The sequence below is a fragment of the Cladophialophora bantiana genome (assembly GCF_000835475.1).
Source record: "Cladophialophora bantiana CBS 173.52 unplaced genomic scaffold supercont1.16, whole genome shotgun sequence".
Classification (NCBI taxonomy): Eukaryota; Fungi; Ascomycota; class Eurotiomycetes; order Chaetothyriales; family Herpotrichiellaceae; genus Cladophialophora; species Cladophialophora bantiana.
In genome coordinates this window covers 285,725-307,021 of record NW_015971590.1, presented here as the reverse complement: position 1 = coordinate 307,021, position 21,297 = coordinate 285,725, and the positions used below count along the sequence as shown (strand labels likewise).

Here is a 21,297-nt window from a genome sequence, read left to right as displayed (position 1 = left end):
ATCTTCGTGGATCGCACCGTTCAATGAAAGTCGATGCATGGAGCCGTGAAAGGGCTCAAAGAGAATACAGGATGAGATTCGGGCTGGCATATGAGTCGAGAACCATCGTTCCTCCTTTGTTCTCAAAGACTCGCCACCAGCGCTTCCTTGAAGTCGAGCCGAGGGCCCAGAGAGGTTGCTTCTCTGCGCTGCAACGGTCAGTGTCAGTAGTTAGACTGAAAGGGGTGAACTAGCAACCGGCGGTACTAGTCGACGCAGGCTCTAAAAAGACGATCTTTCCTGGAGAAGGTCTGTTCCCGCTGGAGGGCAGATTCCGTCCTCAGTTGCAGGGATTTTAGGCGTACCCGGTCCCAACCTACCCGGCTAGCTAAATGGGCTGGTGTGTTTCGAACAGCTGCATTGACTGCTACGCATGTAAGGGGACTCCCTCTATACCGATTTTCAGGACGGAGTAAAGGGCACTTGAGTTGGGACAGCTAGTTGGTATGTCACATAATATTATCAGAGCTGACAGATGATTGTCTTCTTTTCCACGTGGGAGGTAAGCGTAAGTATTGCAACTGGCTAAGGACCTGTTGCTAATACCTACTTGTAAGCAAAGTTTGCCGGAGGCAGGAATCCGAGCCAGAGGTTGCAAGTGCGACCGAAATGCAAGGGGAGATCCATGCTTGCTCTTCCCCGCGGCAAATGACCTCCGTTGTGATCAATACCTAAGTAGTTGTTCTCAGGTCAGTGGCTTCGGTGGCCCAACGTGGACCTCTGGAAGCCCATGGAGAGGCCTAGGCAGCAAGACATTCCGGGGGATCACCCAGCTTCGCTCAAAAGGTTCACCATGGCGCTTCGTCTGTGGATACAGTTTGACTTGTACCAGATTTGCATAGATGCGAAATCAATTGGGGCCGTAACACAAGCCGGTCAACAACGAAGAGGAATAGGGTTTCATCTTTGCTGGGGTGCCCCCTGCCTTTAGCTGCGACTTATTCTTCCTTCGAGGTTGAAGCGAAAGGGGGGGGGAATTGATCAACAAGGGTAAGCCGTGAAGATCCTTTCCAGAGGTTAGTGGCTCTCGGACTTGCCTAAGTTTGGCGTATAGGCCGTATCCTTGGCATTTTGATCCCACATCACACCGAGTTAAACCCCTTGTCCTTGGAAAGGAGTACATACTTGTATATTGCCTCCTTTCTTACCATGCTCCAGCCCGGTTTCCAGTCGCCCTATTTTGCCACTATAGCACTACTATTCTAACGTTCAGCATAACTTCGCCAAGCAGAGGACAAGGGGGCCAACATTAGGAACCAGCAGACAAATCACTAGCCAGGTCGTCGAAATTTTGTCTCATCTCCGAGTTCGCAACTCATTCCAGTTGCCGGCGCACTGCACAGTTAGGCATGTCTAATAGGTATGGTTTCATTGTCAAGGCGCCATGTGCTAACATCGATTTGATCAACACTGTCAATTGACATTATATAAGTATATTAGGTACCAAACTGTATGCGATAGTCCTATCTATGTCTATAAGGTTGCGGCCTTCGCGACTTAAAATTGAATCATCCCAACTACTTCAGCATTTGCTGGACGGGGTGTAGGAAACCAAAGAGCAGAGTGCCTCATCCAGGAGAGAGTAGTCAATGAGCTTGCCCGATCCTGGAATTATCGCATCGGCGAAGCTGAAGCCGGTAGGTACGGTTGAGAAACCCCCGAACTGACTTCGAACATCAATCACATTTAGTATCCCTTGACGATTCACTGTGAAATTTCCTCCTGGAGACGATGTTTCGCCTGTCAAAGGGTCAGTGGCTGATTTATACGCAGAAGTGGCTGCTGTCGTCGATACGTTCAGCTGCTTCGCGATAGAGTTGATGGAACATGTTTTGTATGAGGGGTTCGCTAGGTACTTGTTTGCTGCATACATCGCGGACATGAACTTCCTCGCAAGCGCACGCTGCGTAGAGTTGTTGAGGGCATCCTCGCGAATGGTAAACGCTGACGAAGTGAACGGTTGGATGAAGTCAACGATGGAGGCGAGGATGTTAGGACGTTGTGAGGCAGGAAGAACACTTCCTTCGCTTGTGAAGGGATAGGTGAAGATTGTGGCATAGACGGGAGTACCATCGGGAAGAGTGCCGTTGACAAGATCAGCATAGCGGATCACCGTCGATCCAACAACCTGATCGAATGGTCAATATCAGTCAGGAACCCCAGGATCGGGAATCGGGACATACTTGAAAGGTGTAGTCGCCGTTTTCAAGATAAAGCCCATACAAAGCAAGGACCTTTCGAAGGATGTATGCATACCCGCTCACGGGAGAGTCCACCATCAACGCCTTGCCTTTGAGTTGAGAAATGGAAGTGATGGAAGGGATAGATGCAATGGTCAACTCCGGTCCACCGTCAAGCTGACCCGTCACTGTCAGCGGCTGCTGTTGATTGAAACGCAGATTGACGGCATTGTCGACGGTCCCTGTCATGATATCGTATCCGCCATTGAGCAACTGGTTGTACCCATATGTCGAGTTCGGGACCTGAAGATAGGTGACATTGAGACCATAGGCCTGGAAGAAACCGAGTTGATTGGCCACCGAGTACGTGGCAGTTTGCGTGAATGCGCCGTAGTGAATGGGCTGGAGCTTTTTCGAGAGCGAGTCCGTTGTCACTTCAGTGCTGCTCGAATTCTGGGCGCAGACGAGAGCTACCAGAGTAAGGAGGTACAGGATAGACATGATGACACGCAGACAAGAAGAGAGCGAAGAATGAAGGGTGAAGAACGAAGGATGAAAGCATGTTAAAATGTTGTTGGCGGACCATTTTATGAAAGGATGAGCTGGAGGTTTCCACGTGGGTCCAGCACGTGTGCCACGAAGTCGAGCAAGCAGATTGGATCATGGTTAGCGATTTAACCTGGTCCGAGATATGGTAATGCACATGGTTGTGAAGGGAGAGATCAACCTTGTGCTCGGCGAGATCGGTAGAACAATCAACGAAGCTTGCACGATTTCCACCGGTCCAAAGCTATGCTGTAGAGGGCATTGATGGACATCCAGGAGGGCTGCGCAACAGCATCGCTTAGACGGCTAATGGCCGACCATCAATGCAAGGGCACAGGCTTCGTTAGCGAACAGAGTGTTTTGATTGCGCTCAGGCTTGCATAGCCATTATCATACTGTCGTTGTTTCGCAGAATGATCCCAGTGATATGTTTGGGGCTCGAAAGGGAGATTTGGAGCCCCCACTCGGGCATTCTCCGGAATGACAGCCTACCTGGACTTGTACGGGGTATGTAGTCCCCCCCTCCCCCCATGGCCCGCCCTAAGTAGGCCCCCTATCTTTATGCCCAACTTGGAGCTGATAAAAGTACCTCGTATGAGCCATTGTCTAGAGAGGGATGGAATAAGGAGGCGGGGAGCGGGGGGCTCCTGCAGCGGCGGTAAAAGCGGCGGCGAGCCAAGCCTTGCTCCATACCCGAAATGGTACATTTGCCTAAACCTGAAATGGACTTTACAGCATCTGCCTTTCCAAAAAAAAATGTTAAGGAAAGGAGGTGCATGGTTTCTTTCACGTACACGACGCGCTTTACTGTATCCTTAAAAGCTGTTGAGCACTTTGTTTATAGACAATGGGCAGAGCGCGTTGTGAGACCGAATGCCAATGCTGGGCATCCCGCCAATTGCCTCGGCAGGCTAGATGCAGTTTCGGGGACCTGAAAATAAAAAATCCCTCAGGTGATGATCTTGAGAGTCAAATTCGGCCTCCACACAATTGCCCGATACCAAGTACTGTAGATCATCTTTTCGCGAAGTCGATAGACCAGACCATATTTGATGACCTGTGGACGACAGCTAGGTCTCGTGAACACACCCGGGATTTCCCAGAGGGAGATTATGAGGGAGATTCAAAACAAGACGCAAAAATCCTCGACACGCCTGCAAACCAGAGGTTGCCAGAATACCACGAAATGCTCCTGGTTGATCAAGCGTCTTTGATGGAGCCATCGTGCAGGGCATTGTGTTATCTTTCCCTAACGAAACGGAGAGATGTCTCATACCAACTTTTGCGCTGACACGGCTGATCGAGCAAATCCTCGCGACGAGAACGTATCTGCTATTTCGCTGCCATTTGTTTCCCCACTGAGCAGATTCACGACGCGAGCAGACATAGACGGTAAAATTCCTTTCTAGCATCCCCAACCTGGAACCACCTAACCGCGGGATAGAAAACGGCTGCATCAATATTGACATCAGACGATCTAATACTGCAAACTCCGACCCTCTCTTCCCTCTGGTCCAGAGCCACCTAGAGCGAACCGTAGACGCCGAGGGAGAATTTTCTGAGCGTTCCTCCCAGCCTCCGCTTCAGCTAAATATCGTGATTCAGATCGTGGGATCAAGAGGCGACGTCCAGCCATTCGTGGCACTCGGAAAATTGCTTCGCGAAGTACATGGCCATCGCGTCCGCATCGCCACACATGCAGTCTTTAAATCGTTCGTTGAAGAACAGGGATTGGAGTTCTTTAGCATTGGTGGCAATCCCGAGGCCCTGATGAGATTTATGGTCAACAACCCTGGCCTACTGCCTCATTATCAAAGCCTGCGCAGCGGCGAGGTTTTGAAACAGCGAAAATGTCTCTATGAAATTCTTAAGGGCTGCTGGAGATCATGCATAGAGGCAGGTGACGGAATGGGGCCACAGCCAACGAATGAAGACTATGCGAGCCTCCCAAAATGGAGTTCTACTCGAGCAAACTCAAGGCCCTTCGTTGCAGACGTTATCATCGCGAATCCACCAAGCTTTGCCCATGTGCATTGCGCGGAAAGGCTGGGTGTCCCGTTGCATCTGATGTTCACGTATGTTTGTCATTTTCCCCCTTGGAGAGATGGGCTAGGGTTAACAATTAACTTCCCAGTATGCCATGGACGCCAACACAAGCATTCCCACACCCACTTGCAATCATACGCTCTTCAAGTTTGGACAAAGGATTGGCTAATCTGCTATCTTATACTCTGGTCAACAGGGTCATTTGGCATGGTCTGGGAGATATCATAAATCTCTTCCGGCAGCGATGTCTCCATTTGGAACCACTCAGCATGATTTGGGCTTCTGGGATAACCCATAGTCATGACATACCCTTCACTTATGCATGGTGAGAAAAACAGCCGTTTCAGGGTGAAAAATGGGATTCTTACGCATTTAGGTCTCCGGCGTTGCTGCCAAAGCCCCCTGATTGGGGCTCCAACGTTTCCGTGGCTGGATACTTTCATCTACCGCCATTGGGGTCCCCACCAAAAGTCCCTGGAGGATTGCTGGAGTTTTTGGCAGCCGGTCCTCCACCGATTTATGTCGGGTTTGGGTCAATTGTCGTGAAAGACCCCGAGAGGATGACTAAAATCATATTCGAAGCCGTTGCAGAGGCAGGTGTTCGTGCAGTGGTTTCGGTGGGATGGGCCGGCCTTGGAGGCGGAGAGATACCAAAGAATGTCCATATTATATCAGACATTCCGCACAGTTGGCTTTTCGACCAAGTCTCTGCCGTCGTGCATCATGGAGGCGCGGGAACCACGGCAGCCAGTCTCATGGCTGGCAAACCAACAGTCATAGTGCCGTTCTTTGGTGACCAATTCTTTTGGGGGAAGATCGTCGCACAGGCGGGTGCTGGACCCTCTCCGGTTCCATATAAAACGTTGACGACGAAGAGGCTGGCCATGGCTATCACTCAAGCCTTATTGCCGTCCATTGTGGCGACCGCTCAAAGACTGAGCGAACGAATCCGAGATGAACACGGGAGTGAAACCGGTGCTGAAAATTTCCAGGCCAGATTGCCGGTGTCGAAGTTACGTTGCTCGATTCTCACGTATCGTGCAGCGGTTTGGAAGGTGAAGAAGACACAAATCCGACTCTGTGCACTCTGCGCGGCGACCCTTGTGAAGGAGAGAATATTGCATAAGCAAGACCTCGAACTGTAAGACCGCACAAAATATCACTGTCTCCGACAGAAGAAAGGCATTGCTAATTGATTGCAGATACCGATCTCAGGAATACGAGCTCGAGCAAGGCCCCTGGGGACCGATTTCCGGCACCGTGTCCACCTTAGTCAGTACTGTCGGGAGACTGACCCAAGAATTCGTCGAATTACCAATCAACATTGTGCAGACTTTCCAGTCACCCAAGTCTGAACCTATTGGACCTTGCGACTCATTGTCCCAAGCAAGGTCTTGCCCCCTACCAACTTGCTCTGCGCCAGCAAATCTTCTTCCCCTGAACGACAGGGCCCTCCGACCACTCGATTCCCGTACTTCGTATGTTGCAGAGTTGTTGCAGAGACGAACTCTCAACAAACAACTCGAAGCCGAGCTTTGCGGCTCTCTTAAACGCCGAGCATCCTCCCGTCATGACCGGCGCGGTCGTCAAGTTCAAAAGGGCGGATCAAAAGAATTTTTGCAGACCGTGGCAGACATTTCTGTTGACATATCGTCCAACGTGGTGTCTTCCCTGACAAACATCGCAGTCCTCTGTCTGATGTTTCCCGCCAAGCTGACCATGTCTGTTGCTTTGGGTTTCCACAACGCGCCAAAGTTGTACGGCGACAAAACGGTCCGCCCGCCGCCGTCTACACGCGTGAGTACATTCAAACACGGCCTCGGGCACGGCGCACAAGAGTTCCAGACCCAGCTATCCGACGCTGTTACCGGCGTGCTGCTGCTCCCGCTCCACGGGGCCAGAGAGAATGGTGTCGTGGGATTCACTAAGGGCCTGTGGATGGGAGCTGGCGGACTCGGGCTGAAGTCCATGGCGGCAATCTTTGGGTTACCGGCATACACGCTGAAGGGACTCCACAAGGGATTGCGTAGGCACGACATTCTGGATTTCACGAGGTATATCGATGCCGCGAGGACGGCACAGGGCGAGGAGGAGTGGAACAGGGCTACGGATGCAGAGAAAAAGGAGATCATCAGGCGTTGGAGTGAGATTGCTCCGAAGTCCTAACGGAGATTTCGAAGAACAAACCACACATGCACATGTGGAAGCACGGGTGGGCTGGACACAAAGAACGGGGTATTTGATGCGCCAAGCATGGACTGCTGCATGCAAGTCTATGACCTTTGGCCGGGCTAAATAAACAACTGAAGTATGTTTGCTTACAAAGTGTCATCGCTACGCGCAAGTGGAATAAGTCGCATCAGTGCTTCCACACCTATCTATACATGTTCTATGATACTGCACCACACCCTCGCAGACTGACAAAGTTTGACAGGCCCTTGCACCACGCGAAATTCAAAATCACCGGGCATAATCTTGCATATCCAAAGGGACTCGGAATGTTACGATTTTCGGTAAGTCATACACATTCAATCCTTCTGCCTGAATCCGCCTGCATGCATATACCACGGGCGGCGGAGCAGGTAATATACGAGGGGGAGGGCAGACACCCCCCCCTTCACTACTTGCAAGGGAGTACCAGGGGTAAGTGCTCCTTTCAGGTTCAGGCACAGACAATACATTCTTGTGATCGCACGGGATGCGCCTTGACCATCAGGCCGCTTTGGACCATTGCTTGGCTATTGCCGATTCCCCATTTAGGCAAGAGGGTTGTGGGGGCTAGGTGGGCCCCGAAGCCGACTGACTTAGTCATCCGCGAGGCCCTGCATTAGGAGGGCCACGAAAACCACCAAAGCAGAGGAGGGGCAATCAAGGAAGAGTCTCCTACAAGTAGAAAAGGGGGAGACAGCATCTGCCGGCATCCGGAGTCCCCAATTGCTTCCATTTACCCTACGTGCGAAGTACAAGTACTCCGTACCTAGAGATTTCTTGCCGAGTCCTTTCGAATGTCTTCGCTTCCTTTGAGTAAATTTCGCGAATACGCGTATACGCCCACCTGTAAATTAACGGGAAAAGCCTGCAGCAAAATATCGTCTCTGTTCGTTCAGCAGTGCAGCTAGCCTAGAACACGGCGGGTAGTGGGTGTGGTGAAGGTGGTGGTGGTCAGAAAACGGGACAGGGGCCACCGCTTCGTCCCGATCTGCTTCTCCCTGCTCCCGAGCTTATGTACTCCCAACCACTCCGTCCATGCACACTTATCTAAGCCTACAGATCGAACACGGGCTGCGAAGTGATTTTCCTGGCGAAACGAGGGCTTGGAGCTCATAGCTACTGCCACCTTATCCAATAATCTCGCATCTGGCCAGCGCCTCGTTACATAATAGGAGAACCACCCTTTTTACTATTGCCTTGGTTGGCACTTGGGTGTCAGCTTCAGGTGACCCCACGAAAGGGAAAAACTGGCCTAGAAAAACCACTACTTTCAACCTTATTTCCCTCGGTATATGAACATGTCAGATTGGGGGGTGATTGGGGGGTTGTTGAAAAGCAAATCTTTCGAGCCTTGTCCACCTCTCTTCGGCCACTGTGTTTTATCAGAACCACAACTATGGTCGAGATCGAGTTCCTGCTCGTGAAACCCGCACCAGGTACTGAATCTCGCCGCGCACAAGAGTTGCGAATCGCGGCGGCACGCTCTCACGCAGCACGAGTGACCCACCACAGAGCCAGACAGAGGAAGAAAGAGATCCGGGAGGAAGAAATTGATGATGGAGAAGATGGTTTCGAGTATGGTTGCTGCTGCCAGTCGTCCTCCGCGACGGCAAATAATGGCAAGGCTTTATCGCGGTGGATCCAAACACAAAGGGGAGGTCCTGCTTCCCGCAACCGATCGGTATGGGCTCGTGAGAACAATGACATGTCTCCTGGTTGCTACTCTCCCGGGGATGTCGATCAATCGACAGTTTTCTTGGGAACAATTCTCAGCCAAAGCAGGCAGGACCCTTTTGGATCATACGATGGCAGCAATCTCCCCTGCCGATTGCTTTCCGTCTTAGAAAATGGTGAGTGAGCCTGCGAACATCAATCAGCGTTCACTTCCCTGTCAGACTTTTTTGGTATTCTGTTTAAGGCCACCAGGCACGAGTCCCTCCAGGACTGATTGAACTAATTAACATAGCTTACGAAGTTGTCTGGCCGAAGATGGTGCAATCTGAGGGCGATCAGCTGGCTGTGGCTAAGAAGGCTTGGAGACAGGCTGCTGTCCAGTATCCTTTTCTTTTTCACTGCCAAGTCATGGGTGCAGCTGGAGCTGCCTTGAGTCTTTGTGAAGATGAAACGGCTGCCAGATATCTTTCTCTGAAGCGGCTTGAGCACCAAATGATTGCCATCAAGCTCATCCGCGAAGAACTGCATTTGATCAACAGTGGAAGGTCGGAGCCATCAGATGAGCTGATCATGGCCATTTTAAATCTCGTCACCTCGTCGGGAGACGTCAACGAGGCGCCTGGAGACGATGTTCACCCCAAGTCGCCGCTCGCACAAGCCCAGCCAGTCGGGAGGGTGAAATTGAATGATACGCATCTTCAAGCTGTACATATGCTGATCAAACGTAAAGGTGGACTGCAGGGGTTGCAATCATAGTAAGTCTCCCCCAAAGCCCGTGTCCATTCTGGAATCCGTTGCTCTTCCATCATTGGCTATGCGACTCTTCAATACTAATGAGAACAAGTGCTTTGGCATATATGATCGAAGTGTAAGTATCCGAGATTGCAAATGGATGGGCTCTTGGTTAACAGCAGGTAGTGTTGACATTTACGTGGCCACCCTGAAAGGCAGTCGTCCGCTTTACCCTTGGCTACATGGGTCCCAGGATCTCGTGGCCACGGGGAAATATATTCCAGACAAACACGCAACAGACTTGTTCAGTGTCCTGGGGAGCGGCCTAACGGTCCTAGCCACCGTTGATGTCCAGCTGCATCAGCTGTATCTCGATGCCTGCCAAATCACGATTGCCCTAGACCAGTATCACCGAGACGCAAAAGGGCACCCCTCTTTGTCCGATCTTGTGGACGCCAGAAACAGAACTCAGCACGGCTTCTGTAGCCTGGCCCCGTTGACAGATTTAGAGACAGATCCTTTTGCCGCCCTTTACGAAACGTGTCGGCTTGCTGGTCTGATCTTCTCTGATATGGTAATATTGCCATTACCACACAACAGCGGCGTCAAACTTCGCCTGTCCCGCCGACTTCGCACGGTTCTAGAGGCTCCTGGCTTGCAGATGAGCTGGAAGTCCGCCGATTATGGCAACTTGTTGATGTGGGTTGTCTTCATGGGCACAATTGCTGCCACCTTCACGAAAGCTCGTGGATGGTATTTACAGAAACTACGGAATTTGATCGACTATCAGCAATTGGACTGGAACGGATTCAGAGGGTTGATGAAGACATTCCTCTGGTGGGACTTTGTGTTTGAAGCCCCGGCCGTAAGAATATGGAACGAAATGAACGCACCGAGCTTCGAGCGAAATTCCTCCGCCGTTCCCCAATAATGCCCGGCCGGGGCAATTCCCCCACTGGGAGTCGTGTGATGAGATGTAATTATACATTTTGCATGGCTGCGGTTAATGGTTCTGGAAAGTCTGAGAGACGCATCATCCAACAACGAAAAGAAGGGGTAGAGGAAGCTCCGACCAGCAACATCATGCCAGGAACCTGATGGACCCAGTTTCCAATTGCCAGTGACTGGGTCCAACTCGTCGCCGAGAACAGTCGACACTGAAAGAATACTCGAGTGGTGTTGTGTGACTCTAGAGACGAGTAACACTTCCGCATAACCCTGAACTTGCCAGCTAGGAAGGTGCTCCACCTATTATGTATACTTCCTGAATGCAACTGTTCCCCAAACCTGGGAGATGGATGTTCTTCGCGAACAGGCGAGGATGTACTGTGCGTGAATCGTGTTCGCTGTGGCCCGTGGGTTCCAAATTCTGAAGACAGATTTGGTCTCCTCACGTGGATAAGTTGCCAATAAAGTTGAAACTTTGTTTTCTCTGCCTCTCGCGACCATGGCACAGATATAGCCCAAGGCTCAAATTCCTTCCATCTTGAATCATACCACATAATACAGACATTTCATATCCAAAAGCCACCGCAGAAAACATGTCATTAAAGTCATCGGTCGCGGGCGTCTTCTCGTCACTTCGATTTCATCTCCATCACTGAATTATGTGCCGTTCATGGAATTTGTCCTGGTTGTCCACTGGTAATTCTACCCCCTTCCGGAGTCTGCTCCTGCCTCCGTCCTCCCATAGCCAAGTAGTCTCTGTTTTCCACTGTGACACTCTTTGTCATGTGATTGACCTTGTAGATACCTACCAGGCGCTCCGCGAGTTCGAACATGTTGTTTCGCAAGGAAATGACAATGAACTGTGCGTTCTTGGTACGCTCTTTGATGTAACCGGCAACAATTGATACCTACAAGACGAAGTCAGCATTCCACCAGCAGCAACTAACAAATCAAGAACACAACTTACGTTTCTGAAATCCAAAGCCGCATCAATCTCGTCCATCACGTACAAGGGCGTGGGCCGATAAACATGGAGCGCAAACACTAGAGCAAGCGAACTCAGTGTCTTCTCCCCACCGGACAAATTGCCAATATTCTTCCAGCTCTTCTTCGGAGGCATGACGGAAAATAGAATGCCCTCGGAAAACGGATCGAGACTGTCCACAAGCTCGAGTTCAGCATTGCCTCCTAGCGTGATGAGCTGGTACATAGACTTCAGATGCGAGGAGATGGTTGTAAAGCCTGTCATGAACTGCGTGAGGCGAAGGTTGCGTAAATCAGTCAGGCGAGTTTTCGCGGCATCTCTTGTCTTCACAGCATTCTTGAGGTCGCTCATCCGGGATGCCACCTCTTCACACCGACGGCGATATTCGGCTATGACGCTCAAATCAATGCTCGAGGCATTGGAAACCTTTTCTTCGAGTGCCGCAATTGAGGCAACAAGATGATCCTTGTTTTTATCAAGAAGCTCATCGCGGGTAAATGTTTGTAGCTGCCTTCGTGCCGGCGTGGGAGGGACCTTTTCCTGTTCTTCATGCTGTCCTTCATCGATGTCCATGGCGTCAGGATCTGCTTCAGGAGGTGCGTCAGGCATTTCTTCTTCATTCGCCGGTCGCTGAGGCTGTTTCTCGCCTTGATCTTGGGATATTACTTCCAGGTCCACAATGTCATGTAATGTAAGTTTGGACAACTTCTCTGTCCAATAACGACTCTTTTTCTGGTTGTCTGCCAGAACCTTTTGGTTCTCCTCGAGCTTGTTTTTCATTTCGATTTCAACGGCTCTGGTCGAGTTCAACTCGGCTGTTTTCGCGTCGAGATCCTTCTTCAAGCCTCCAAGTTCGAATTTCATTGTGGTCTGTTGTTCTTCAGCTTGATCCACCTGAGCTCGCAGCTCCGAGGTAGCAGACTTGTGCCTCTCGATATCCTGTTCCAGTTTCTCAAGGTCTTTTGACAACAATTCAAGTTCCTTCTCTGCATCCGATCTCGTCTTTTCGTTCTTGGCCTTGAGTTTTTCGTTCTTCGTCTTTGCTACTTCAGCATTCGAGATGTCATCATTCAACATGTCGATTCTTTCTTTCAGGCCATCGACCCGAGCCTTGTGAGTTCGGAGTTGAATACCACCAACTTCCATAATCTGGTCCTGTAGAGCTTGGATCTCGGCTTCCACACTGGCCGTCTCGGAGCGTAGTTTTGCAAGTTCCTTGTTCGTTAACTCAATGTGCGTCTGAAGACGTATCATCTGAGAGTCGTCCACTGAGGTGCTAGCCAAGTCCGTCGTCAGATCCTGGATACGTCTCTGCGCGTCTGCGATATTCCTGGCGCAGGTCTCTACTTCAAGATTGGTCTTCTGCATAGCAGTTTCCAGCCGAGGGATTTCCTCTTGTTTTTCTCTAAGGCTTGCCTCGAGTTCCCTTTGTCTTGTCTGAAAAGCCTCGAATTGCTTCTCCAATTGATCGCGATCATTCTCAAGCTTTTGAACTTGGTCTTTCGTTGTATCGGAAGACAACTTAGACGACATCGCACCTCGTGCAACGCGGGTTCCGCCACCGCTCATAGTGCCAGAGACGTCAATCAATTGACCGTCAAGAGTGACTACTCGCCATCTTTTGGCACCATAAGCAATGCGATTTGCCTGCTCGAGATCTTGCGCAACAAGCGTATTCTGCATGATGCTGTAGAAAGCGGGGCCAAATCGCCCATCCTTAGGCTTGATGAGGTCAAAAAGTCGAGGCACATTCTCAGGAGTTTGTATGGGAGACAGGTCACGGTGGGCTAATTTGTCCAGAAGAATGAAGTTTGCTCGTCCTAGGTTGTTCTTTCGGAGATACTCAATACATAGCTGGCCGACTTCGACATTGTCGACAACCATGTTCTCCAACGATGGACAGGCAGTCGAAATGGCAACGTCGAACTTTTCATCGATCGTGCCCAGATTGCCGAGGCGACCGTGGAACCCATCAATTCGACCAGAATCCCTGAGGCGCAACAAACCCTTGAGGACGTTGCTTTGATTTTGACTGGCTGCGAGGCTCGCACGAGCCTCATCCGCCTTCTGTCGAGCCGAAGATATCTGTGATCGGACCTCGGGTTCACTAGCAGCGAGCTTTTGCAAAGCATCTTGGATCTTCCTAATATCCTTCTCCAGACGATTTTTTTCGTGTTTTCGTTGTTCAATTTCTCCAAGCTTCGTGGTCTTCTCTGCTTCAATGCTTGCAATCCTTTCGTTGGCCTGGTCTATTGCTTTTTGGCCACTGTTCGCTTTTTCCTTGAGAATGTCGAGCTCGGATTGCGCAACGGCAATTGCTGATTGCTTCTGGTTGATCTTTTTATTCCATGGCTCTAACGATTTTTGTTTCGCCGCAATCTGATCGGAGAAGCCCTGGGTCTTTCCCTTAAGATCCTCCCTGATGACGGCCAGCTTTTGCTCCTCTCGCTCCATCTCTTTCTCAAGCTCAACAACTTCGGCACTTTTCCGTTGGACATCGTCCGTGTGTTTTTCGACAAGACTTTGGGCTTCAGATACAGCCAGCCGACTGGAGGTGGCCGTCTTTTCCGCTTTTTTCTGCTTTCCACTGATGAATTTGCGCTTTTCATCAAACTTGACGTTCTCTTTGTCGCATTTAGCGAGCTCTTTATTAAGCTCTTGAACCTGCTTCTCAATACGCTCATATTGCTTGACAGCTTTGTGGTAAGCCCTTTCAAGATCCTTGATGGCATCTTCACTGCCAGCATGTTTCTCCAGCTCGGCATTGAGCTGCTGCTGAATTTGCTGTATCGCCTCTTCTGTGACCCTGGTGTTGTCTTCGCATTCGGCGATGTAGATTTGGTACAGGGCTGACTGCTTTTCGGCCAATTCGTTCTCATCCCGAATAAATGCCAAAGCCTTGTTTTTCTTGTCTTCGAGGCTGTTCTTTTCTTTTTCAACATGCTGAACGCGACCTTGTTTTTCAATGCAAATCTCATTGAAACTTTCAAGCTCGACAGCCGCTTCTTCAATGGGTGTCTTGTACTTTGAGGTTCCAATGATGTCCTCAAGGTACTCCAATAGCCCATCGTCATGTTCGTTTGCGGCTTTTGGCTTCATCTGTGCAATCGACTCGACCTCACCCTGTAAGATCAAGAATCGCTTGTGGTCCAGATCGATACCCTTATCCTTCAGCAACGTCGTCACTGCCGTAAAATTGGTTGACCTGCCGTTCAAATAATAGTTGCTGGAGTTGTTCTTGAACGCTTTCCTTGAGACTACGAGTTCCGAGTCTGGGACCACTTTGTGTTTCCCTCCCGGTAGATCGATGATCTCTTGGAAGTAGACTTCAACCTCGCAGAAGTCAAGATCTTGGTGGCGCGCCGAGCTGTGGATCAGCGCCGAGATTTTGCCCTGTCGCATCTTGCTCGCCCTGAAACCGAACACAAAAAGTAAAGAGTCGATGACATTGGATTTCCCAGAACCATTGGGTCCAACGACCGCAGAGAATGAAGCATGAAATGGGCCCACCACCTGCCTCCCAGCATAGCTCTTGAAGTTTGTCATGACTAATTGTCGAATGACCATCCTAGAACTGGGTCCCGTAGGCTCTTCCGCACTCGGAACAGCTTGCGCCCGTGCCCGTATCACGATGTCCATGGGCTTCTCCAGCATCACATCTGCCGGTCTTGTTGGCTTGCGTAATTCTTGATCCACGTCCACCTGGACATTTTTGTTCAAGGCCCGACTCGTAATGTCCTTCAATGGCGTTCCTGGTAAGTTGTCAGGCGCAGGGCTGGTGGTAGTGTCAGGAGGAGGTAGTTCAGGGAGGGGAGGGACAACGGAAGACCTCTGGCCCTTTCGAGGAGCTGCACTCTTTCGTTTTCGGGGCGACGCAGTCTTAGATGGGGAGGGAGGTCCACTGGACACGGCTTCTTCTGCATCGAATATTTGTGAGGGTTCGATCCCTTCGCCGGTCTTGACTTTGCGCGAGCGGGCTGATTTCTTAGGCGATGCGGCGACATTTGCAGTTGTTTGTCTTCTCGTAGATTTTCGCGGGCTTCGCTTCGGTGCAGGCGTGAACTCTTCATCATCGTTATCCTCCTGAATTAGGCTCAGCTCGTCTTCGGACTCCTCTACAACAACGTTTTTACGCGCAGCACGGCGCGTCGGTCGAACTGGTGTTTCAGCCGACATCTTGAACCGAGTCTCTTGGAGTGCTGGGATAGCTACCGAGTCAGTTGAGAAGGCTCAATGTTTGTCTGTGTTGACATTGACGAAAGAGGAAATGGTCAGACCAGTGCCAAGCATCGCATGCAGCGGAAGAACTTTCCACCATCCCCCGCTCAGCCTTTTTGTAGTGCCAAGGCTACTCCGCAGCTCGGCTCGCTCGTACAGTAATAAAGTAGTTTGCTACCCAGCCTCGCTAGGTAATACCTACGAAATACAAAGTACGTAATACTGCATACAGGCCTAGATACTTGTACGAGCACAATTGGCCAAATTCTAGCAAGTAGCGCAGAGCAGCCGCGCAAATGCAATCACATTCAACCGTCGCATTTGGACAGGGCGGTTGCTCAACCTCCCAGAATCACCAGAGCAGCATCAACTGTAAATGTCGACCTTCTTGTCATGCAAAGACTGTTTTTCTTTATGCGATATTATCAAGTTAGGTCTCTTGAGCAGTATTTATCAATGACCATGTCCTCAGCAGACGGCCTACCTAACAATATCCATCAGCATGTCGGCTTCGTGTCTGTCAGCCCTGTGCCAGGCACGATGGAACTCGTGTGGGGTTGTATCTTCACAATCATCTTTTGCACCTGGAACGTTCAGCATCTCTCAATCACTTCTCCCTACAAGTCGACATGGCGGGATCTAGCTCGAAAGGTTAAGTGGGCCCTAATAACCATTATTGCCCCAGAATATATATCTGGGATAGCAATCATTGAATACCACGCTACTCGCACCCAGACTCAGAAGATGCAGAATCATGGATTTCGATAGTGGACAATGAAACATTCGTTTTTCGGCGGCATGGGCGGATGCCTATTGGAATATCGAAATGAGAGACGAATCATCATCAGACCGGCAGTTGTTAGTGTTCCTGGAGATTGAATGCTCCGGGATCGACGGTTAGAGTGGTATGAACATCTTTCAAAAAGTTATCGCTACGACACAACTTATACGGTTCGCCCCCCAATGTATTAGCAGCGCCATCAAAGGGATGGAGTTCGCTCTCCTAGAAGTCACAGCACTCGGCGTCATCATCTACGCGACTGTCACCCTGTTCTTTTGGTGGAAGAAGCCTAGTGGAGTTTCTACACGAAGGAAGATCCGCTGCTCATCGATCAGTGGCCAAGATATCGACAGAATGCTTGCGGACCCAAAGGGTAAAAGGCAATCACAGATACTGGAATTGCATTTATCTCAAACTGACTTCGGCAATGATGGCCTGAGCTTCTTGTTGTTGTGCTTGTCGTTGTTACTGATTGTATCAGTTGGGGGATGGCATCTCACTGCATGGAACTACTCGTTCCCCACCACAGTAGAGAGCATTCTCTGGAGAGTGTCCAGCGTTTCCTCGGGTGTTGTAGTGATTGCACTCTATTTTTCATCTTTTTGTGACGAAGCTGAGTCTTGGCTGTCAGAATGAACTTTGAATCTCTTGATACTTGCGTACGTGATAGCCCGAATGTTCCTCATTGTTGAGACAGTTATTTCGTTGCGATCAGCGCCAGCAGGGATTTACGAGCGTGTTAGCTGGAGCGACTTTGTCCCTCATGTCTGAAAGGGTGTATATCGGTTTGGAGAACAGCTGGTGCGTTGGGCTTCTCCCTCGTTGCGTTGTTTGATATCCTAATGCCCACCGGACGGCTGCGACCCAAACATTATCACATACCTCTATCTTGAAGCAGGTCACTGTTGTCCGAACTGTTTTCCTCAACGACACGGAATCCATCAACACTCAAGCCCGCTTTTCCCTTCTTGATTCCCAACCCATCAACACCCACACTCGCTCTTTCTCTGCTCAGCTTCGAAAAGTCTTCAGCATCTTTTGCTGTTATTGTCACAGTGCTGGGGTGCGCTGGTTCATACAAGCCTAACTTTGGACCTCATATTCCGTTGGCTTGCCAGTCCATTCCTACATTGTAATCTCCGCTATCTGCTGACACAATGAGGAAACATGTCCATCACGGATTTGCTCAAAGTCGCGAACTGTGAGTAATCCTACAACGATGCAGCAATACACTTGGACTGCCACGGAGCGAAAGATCGAGTAACGGCTAGAGGGAAGCTGGGATACGAGGGTTGACTTTGTTCGGTGATGAATATCCAATCGAGGCTTGAAGAGCATTATTCCCTTCCCTACTTCGCCAGAAATGCTTGAAAAGCTGAATGCTCAATAACAACATTGCCGACAGCTTTCAACTTCTTCCTCCCTTCCTTCTGCTTTTCCAACAACTTCATCCTCCTCGTTTTATCCGCCGCATGCAGTTTTGCAGTTACGTCCTTCCTGAACGGTTTCAACGTTTCCCGCGCTATGATCTGTCGACCGACGGCAGCTTGGATGATTACCTCGAACATTTGGCGATCGACATGTTCCTTGAATTTCTCCACCCATTGCTTTCCCACATGCCGGACTTGGGAGTGGTGCATTACGCGGGAAATGGCATCGACAGGCTCCTTATTAACCAGCAGTTGGAGCTTCACGATGTTGCTCACGCGCCATTCCGCTTCTTCGTAATCAAGGGTAGCATACCCTTTCGTAGCCGACTTCAATTTCCCGAAGAAGTCGTCGACGAGGTGGGCCAGGGGCATCTCGTATTTCAGAATGACTTGAGAGGATGTGAAATATTCCATGGACTTTTGTTCGCCTCGGTTAGCTTCGCAGAGTTCCATGACCTTTCCCAGATACTCTTCGGGGAAGGTCAGAGTTGCTAGAACGTAGGGTTCACGAAGTTCTGCCACATTCTTGCGTGTCTCGTCGCCGTCTGGGAACTCGGCAGGATTCGTGATGACCTCTTCCTTGCCGTTCTTGTAGAGGACTTTAAATGGTACTGTAGGTGGGGTGATGATAATACTTGCCCCATGTTCTTGTCGAAGTCGGTCTTCAAAGACGGAGCAATGCAGTGTCCCCAGGAATCCCAGACGAAATCCAGCGCCGAGTGCCAGTGATGATTCCTTTTGGATAGTAACACTCCTATCGTTCAACAGGAGCTGATTAATGCTATCTTCGAGGTGCTCGAATTCGCTTTGATCCACGGGAAATGCAGCAACAAAGACCATAGGTTTGGGTTCTTCGAAGCCCGGCAATGGCTTGACTTGCGTTTGGAATCCGACCTTGGTGTATGTATCTCCAATCTTGGCTTCGCTGCTCTTTCTCATCGAAGGATTGAAAAAAACATATCCAACTTGGCCAGCCCGAAGGACCTTTTGGGGTGTTTGATCCGGATACATAATACCAACCTCGCCCACAGTATACTTGAGACCCGTCGCGAACGAAATAATCTGGTCTCCAGCACGAAGTTCGCCATCAAATATTCGCACCAGTAGAATGACTCCCTTGTAACTTGAATACCAGGAGTCTACCAGGAACAATCGCAGCGGTTTCGTGTGATCCCCGACGGGTCTGTCACAGTCAGCAAGGATGTTTGGACAAAGGCACGTCCTGATACCTACGCTGGAATCTTTTCAATTACAGCTGGAAGGACGCTTTCCACGTTCAGGCCGGTCTTGGCTGAGACTAGGACAGCCAAATCAGGGTCCAATTCAAAGGCATCATGCATTTGTTCCAAAGCCCTTGGAGGGTCGGCGTGAGGGAGGTCGACCTTATTGATGACCGGGATCAATGACAAGCCTTGTGCGAAAGCAAGATAGAAGTTGGCGACTGTCTGGGCTTGGACGCCTTGACTGGCATCCACCAGCAACAGAGCGCCGCCACAGCTAGCATAGCTTCGCGAGACTTCGGCACGAAAATCAACGTGACCGGGAGTATCCACGAGATGAAGTAGATAATCCTCGCCTTTGTAGTTGTAAATCATGGAACATGTTTGAGCTTTTACTGTGATGCCCCGTTCTCTTTCCACATCCAGCTTGTCAAGGACTTGCTTGTTCGAGCCTGGTTGGATGGTGCCGGTCAGCTCCAGAAGTCGGTCGCTGAGTGTACTCTTGCCATGGTCAACATGCGCAACGATGCAGAAGTTACGATATCGCTGAATCGGGATGGCGGCGATACGAGTCTCGAGGTCGCCTACATGACTGTTATTCGACGCGGAGCGGAAGGCAGAGGTTGCAAAGGGTCGTATTCGGGGTCTATGCCATGTTGAGGCAGAAGCGTTGCTTAACGCAGCTCTTCGCCGAGCAAAGATCTGCAGCCATGATCGCATGGGTCAAAAGAATGAGGTGGTGACAGACATTGACCCTGACTGCGTGCTGGATGTGCGCTTGGTGCTGTGCTTGGGCTGGGAAAATCTTGTTGTTTCTCACGTGCAGAATCTGAATGCCGCCGATTATTGCCCGGTCAACAATCAGCACCAACACAAAACCTCCCAATTTTCGTCAATCATGCCTTGCTTCGCAGTGAACGTTCGCCATGAACAAGATGGCGGTTGAAAAGAAGGACAAGTCGCAACTTCATAAAGTCGCTCTCAAGGGGAAGTTCGCATTGCTTGAAATGAGAATAACGTGCTAATGAATGCGCAGGGTCATCGAAGACAGTCGCGGAATTCGTAAGTGCGTCCGGGTCGATCTCACATGCGCCGAGACTGAAAGAAAGCAGTTTGAATACTCGATAAACACGATACTGTGAGCCATGGGGTTGAAAATAGGGAGACCATATACTGATACACCATAGATTCCAGAGAGGCGTATATCCCGCAGAAGATTTCACACCGTGAGCCGTATGGAAACACCCGGGGGAAACAGCTGACTGAGGATCACAGGGTCAAGAAATATGGACTCAACATGCTCGTATCTTCGGACGATCAAGTCAAAGCATACATCAAGAAGATCATGTCACAGCTGAACAAATGGATGGTCGGAGGCAAGATCTCGAAGCTGGTGGTGGTCATCACCAGCAGAGAGACCGGTGAGCACGTAGAGAGGTGGCAGTTCGATGTCCAACTCTTGGGAAAGTCTTCGAAACAGCGATCCTCAAAAAAGGCGGTGGACAAGGAAAATGCAGCACCCGAGTAAGCCACGCACAAAGAAGGCTGCAAGACAAGACTAACGAGGAAACAGAGAGGCAGCAGCAGGGGAGACGGAACCCGAGAAGACCGAAGCTCAGATACAGGAAGAGATTCAGGCCATCTTCCGCCAGATCACAGCGTCTGTTACATTTTTACCCGTGTTGGATGGGAATTGCACATTCAACGTGTTGGTTTACGCTGATGCGGACTCGGATGTTCCTATTGAATGGGGAGACAGCGACGCCAAAGAGATCAAGAACGCGGAGAAAGTCCAACTACGAAGTTTCAGCACCAGCAATCATAAGGTGGACACTATGGTTAGCTACCGATTGGCGGAGTGAAAGTCCCACGGTATTCTCGGGGAGGCATGGAGTTCCAGGGTCCTCTTGGAGCTGATGAGATTAACGATAGATGACAGAATAGGACTGGCAATTTGAAGGATAAGCAACCCAAATACTGATCTCGGTGCCTGAATGAGTCGAGCATGACTGATAATGGCCATGATTGGCTCGGAGTGGCGAGGCTGCGCAGCCTTGTAGAGTGGGGTGAAGTTGGAGAAACTTTTTGCGGTCACCCACCATGGTTTCTCTGCTCCTCCAGAAATGAATGATTCACGCCGTAACATGCACTTCGCCTGTCCTGCCCACGAACTATAGACATTCCGTCGCTATCGATCGGGGCTCATCTTATTGAACCGGGAAACAACGACCGCGCCGATGCCTGACCCTCCTTTGTGTTCCCTATTCCCACGCCGCTCACTTCGGTG

General features: G+C 50.3%; 6 protein-coding genes across 6 annotated transcripts; 3 read left to right on the top strand and 3 right to left on the bottom strand.

Annotated features, from left to right (window-relative positions):
• Positions 1-1,561: 1,561 nt before the first annotated feature.
• On the bottom strand, positions 1,562-2,720 carry Z519_09692 (uncharacterized protein; the record flags this gene model as incomplete). The annotated part of the gene is made up of 2 exons (XM_016767413.1): positions 1,562-2,167; positions 2,223-2,720. 2 exons carry the CDS (start codon positions 2,718-2,720, stop codon positions 1,562-1,564), a joined length of 1,104 nt encoding a protein of 367 aa, XP_016616205.1.
• Positions 2,721-4,030: 1,310 nt separating this feature from the next.
• Positions 4,031-6,977, top strand: Z519_09691 (uncharacterized protein; the record flags this gene model as incomplete). Its single annotated transcript, XM_016767412.1, has 5 exons — positions 4,031-4,157; positions 4,210-4,840; positions 4,900-5,136; positions 5,188-5,952; positions 6,014-6,977. 5 exons carry the CDS (start codon positions 4,031-4,033, stop codon positions 6,975-6,977), a joined length of 2,724 nt encoding a protein of 907 aa, XP_016616204.1.
• A 1,441-nt stretch (positions 6,978-8,418) lies between these two features.
• Positions 8,419-10,359, top strand: Z519_09690 (uncharacterized protein; the record flags this gene model as incomplete). The annotated part of the gene is made up of 4 exons (XM_016767411.1): positions 8,419-8,872; positions 8,989-9,451; positions 9,541-9,564; positions 9,615-10,359. 4 exons carry the CDS (start codon positions 8,419-8,421, stop codon positions 10,357-10,359), a joined length of 1,686 nt encoding a protein of 561 aa, XP_016616203.1.
• A 685-nt stretch (positions 10,360-11,044) lies between these two features.
• Positions 11,045-15,537, bottom strand: Z519_09689 (uncharacterized protein; the record flags this gene model as incomplete). Its single annotated transcript, XM_016767410.1, has 2 exons — positions 11,045-11,284; positions 11,344-15,537. The coding sequence occupies 2 exons, from the start codon at positions 15,535-15,537 to the stop codon at positions 11,045-11,047; spliced, it is 4,434 nt and encodes a 1,477-aa protein (XP_016616202.1).
• A 2,172-nt stretch (positions 15,538-17,709) lies between these two features.
• Z519_09688 (translation factor GUF1, mitochondrial) lies at positions 17,710-19,730 on the bottom strand (the record flags this gene model as incomplete). The annotated part of the gene is made up of 2 exons (XM_016767409.1): positions 17,710-18,973; positions 19,024-19,730. The coding sequence occupies 2 exons, from the start codon at positions 19,728-19,730 to the stop codon at positions 17,710-17,712; spliced, it is 1,971 nt and encodes a 656-aa protein (XP_016616201.1).
• A 215-nt stretch (positions 19,731-19,945) lies between these two features.
• On the top strand, positions 19,946-20,872 carry Z519_09687 (uncharacterized protein; the record flags this gene model as incomplete). Its single annotated transcript, XM_016767408.1, has 5 exons — positions 19,946-20,001; positions 20,047-20,148; positions 20,198-20,236; positions 20,286-20,534; positions 20,584-20,872. 5 exons carry the CDS (start codon positions 19,946-19,948, stop codon positions 20,870-20,872), a joined length of 735 nt encoding a protein of 244 aa, XP_016616200.1.
• Between the last annotated feature and the right edge of the window lie 425 nt (positions 20,873-21,297).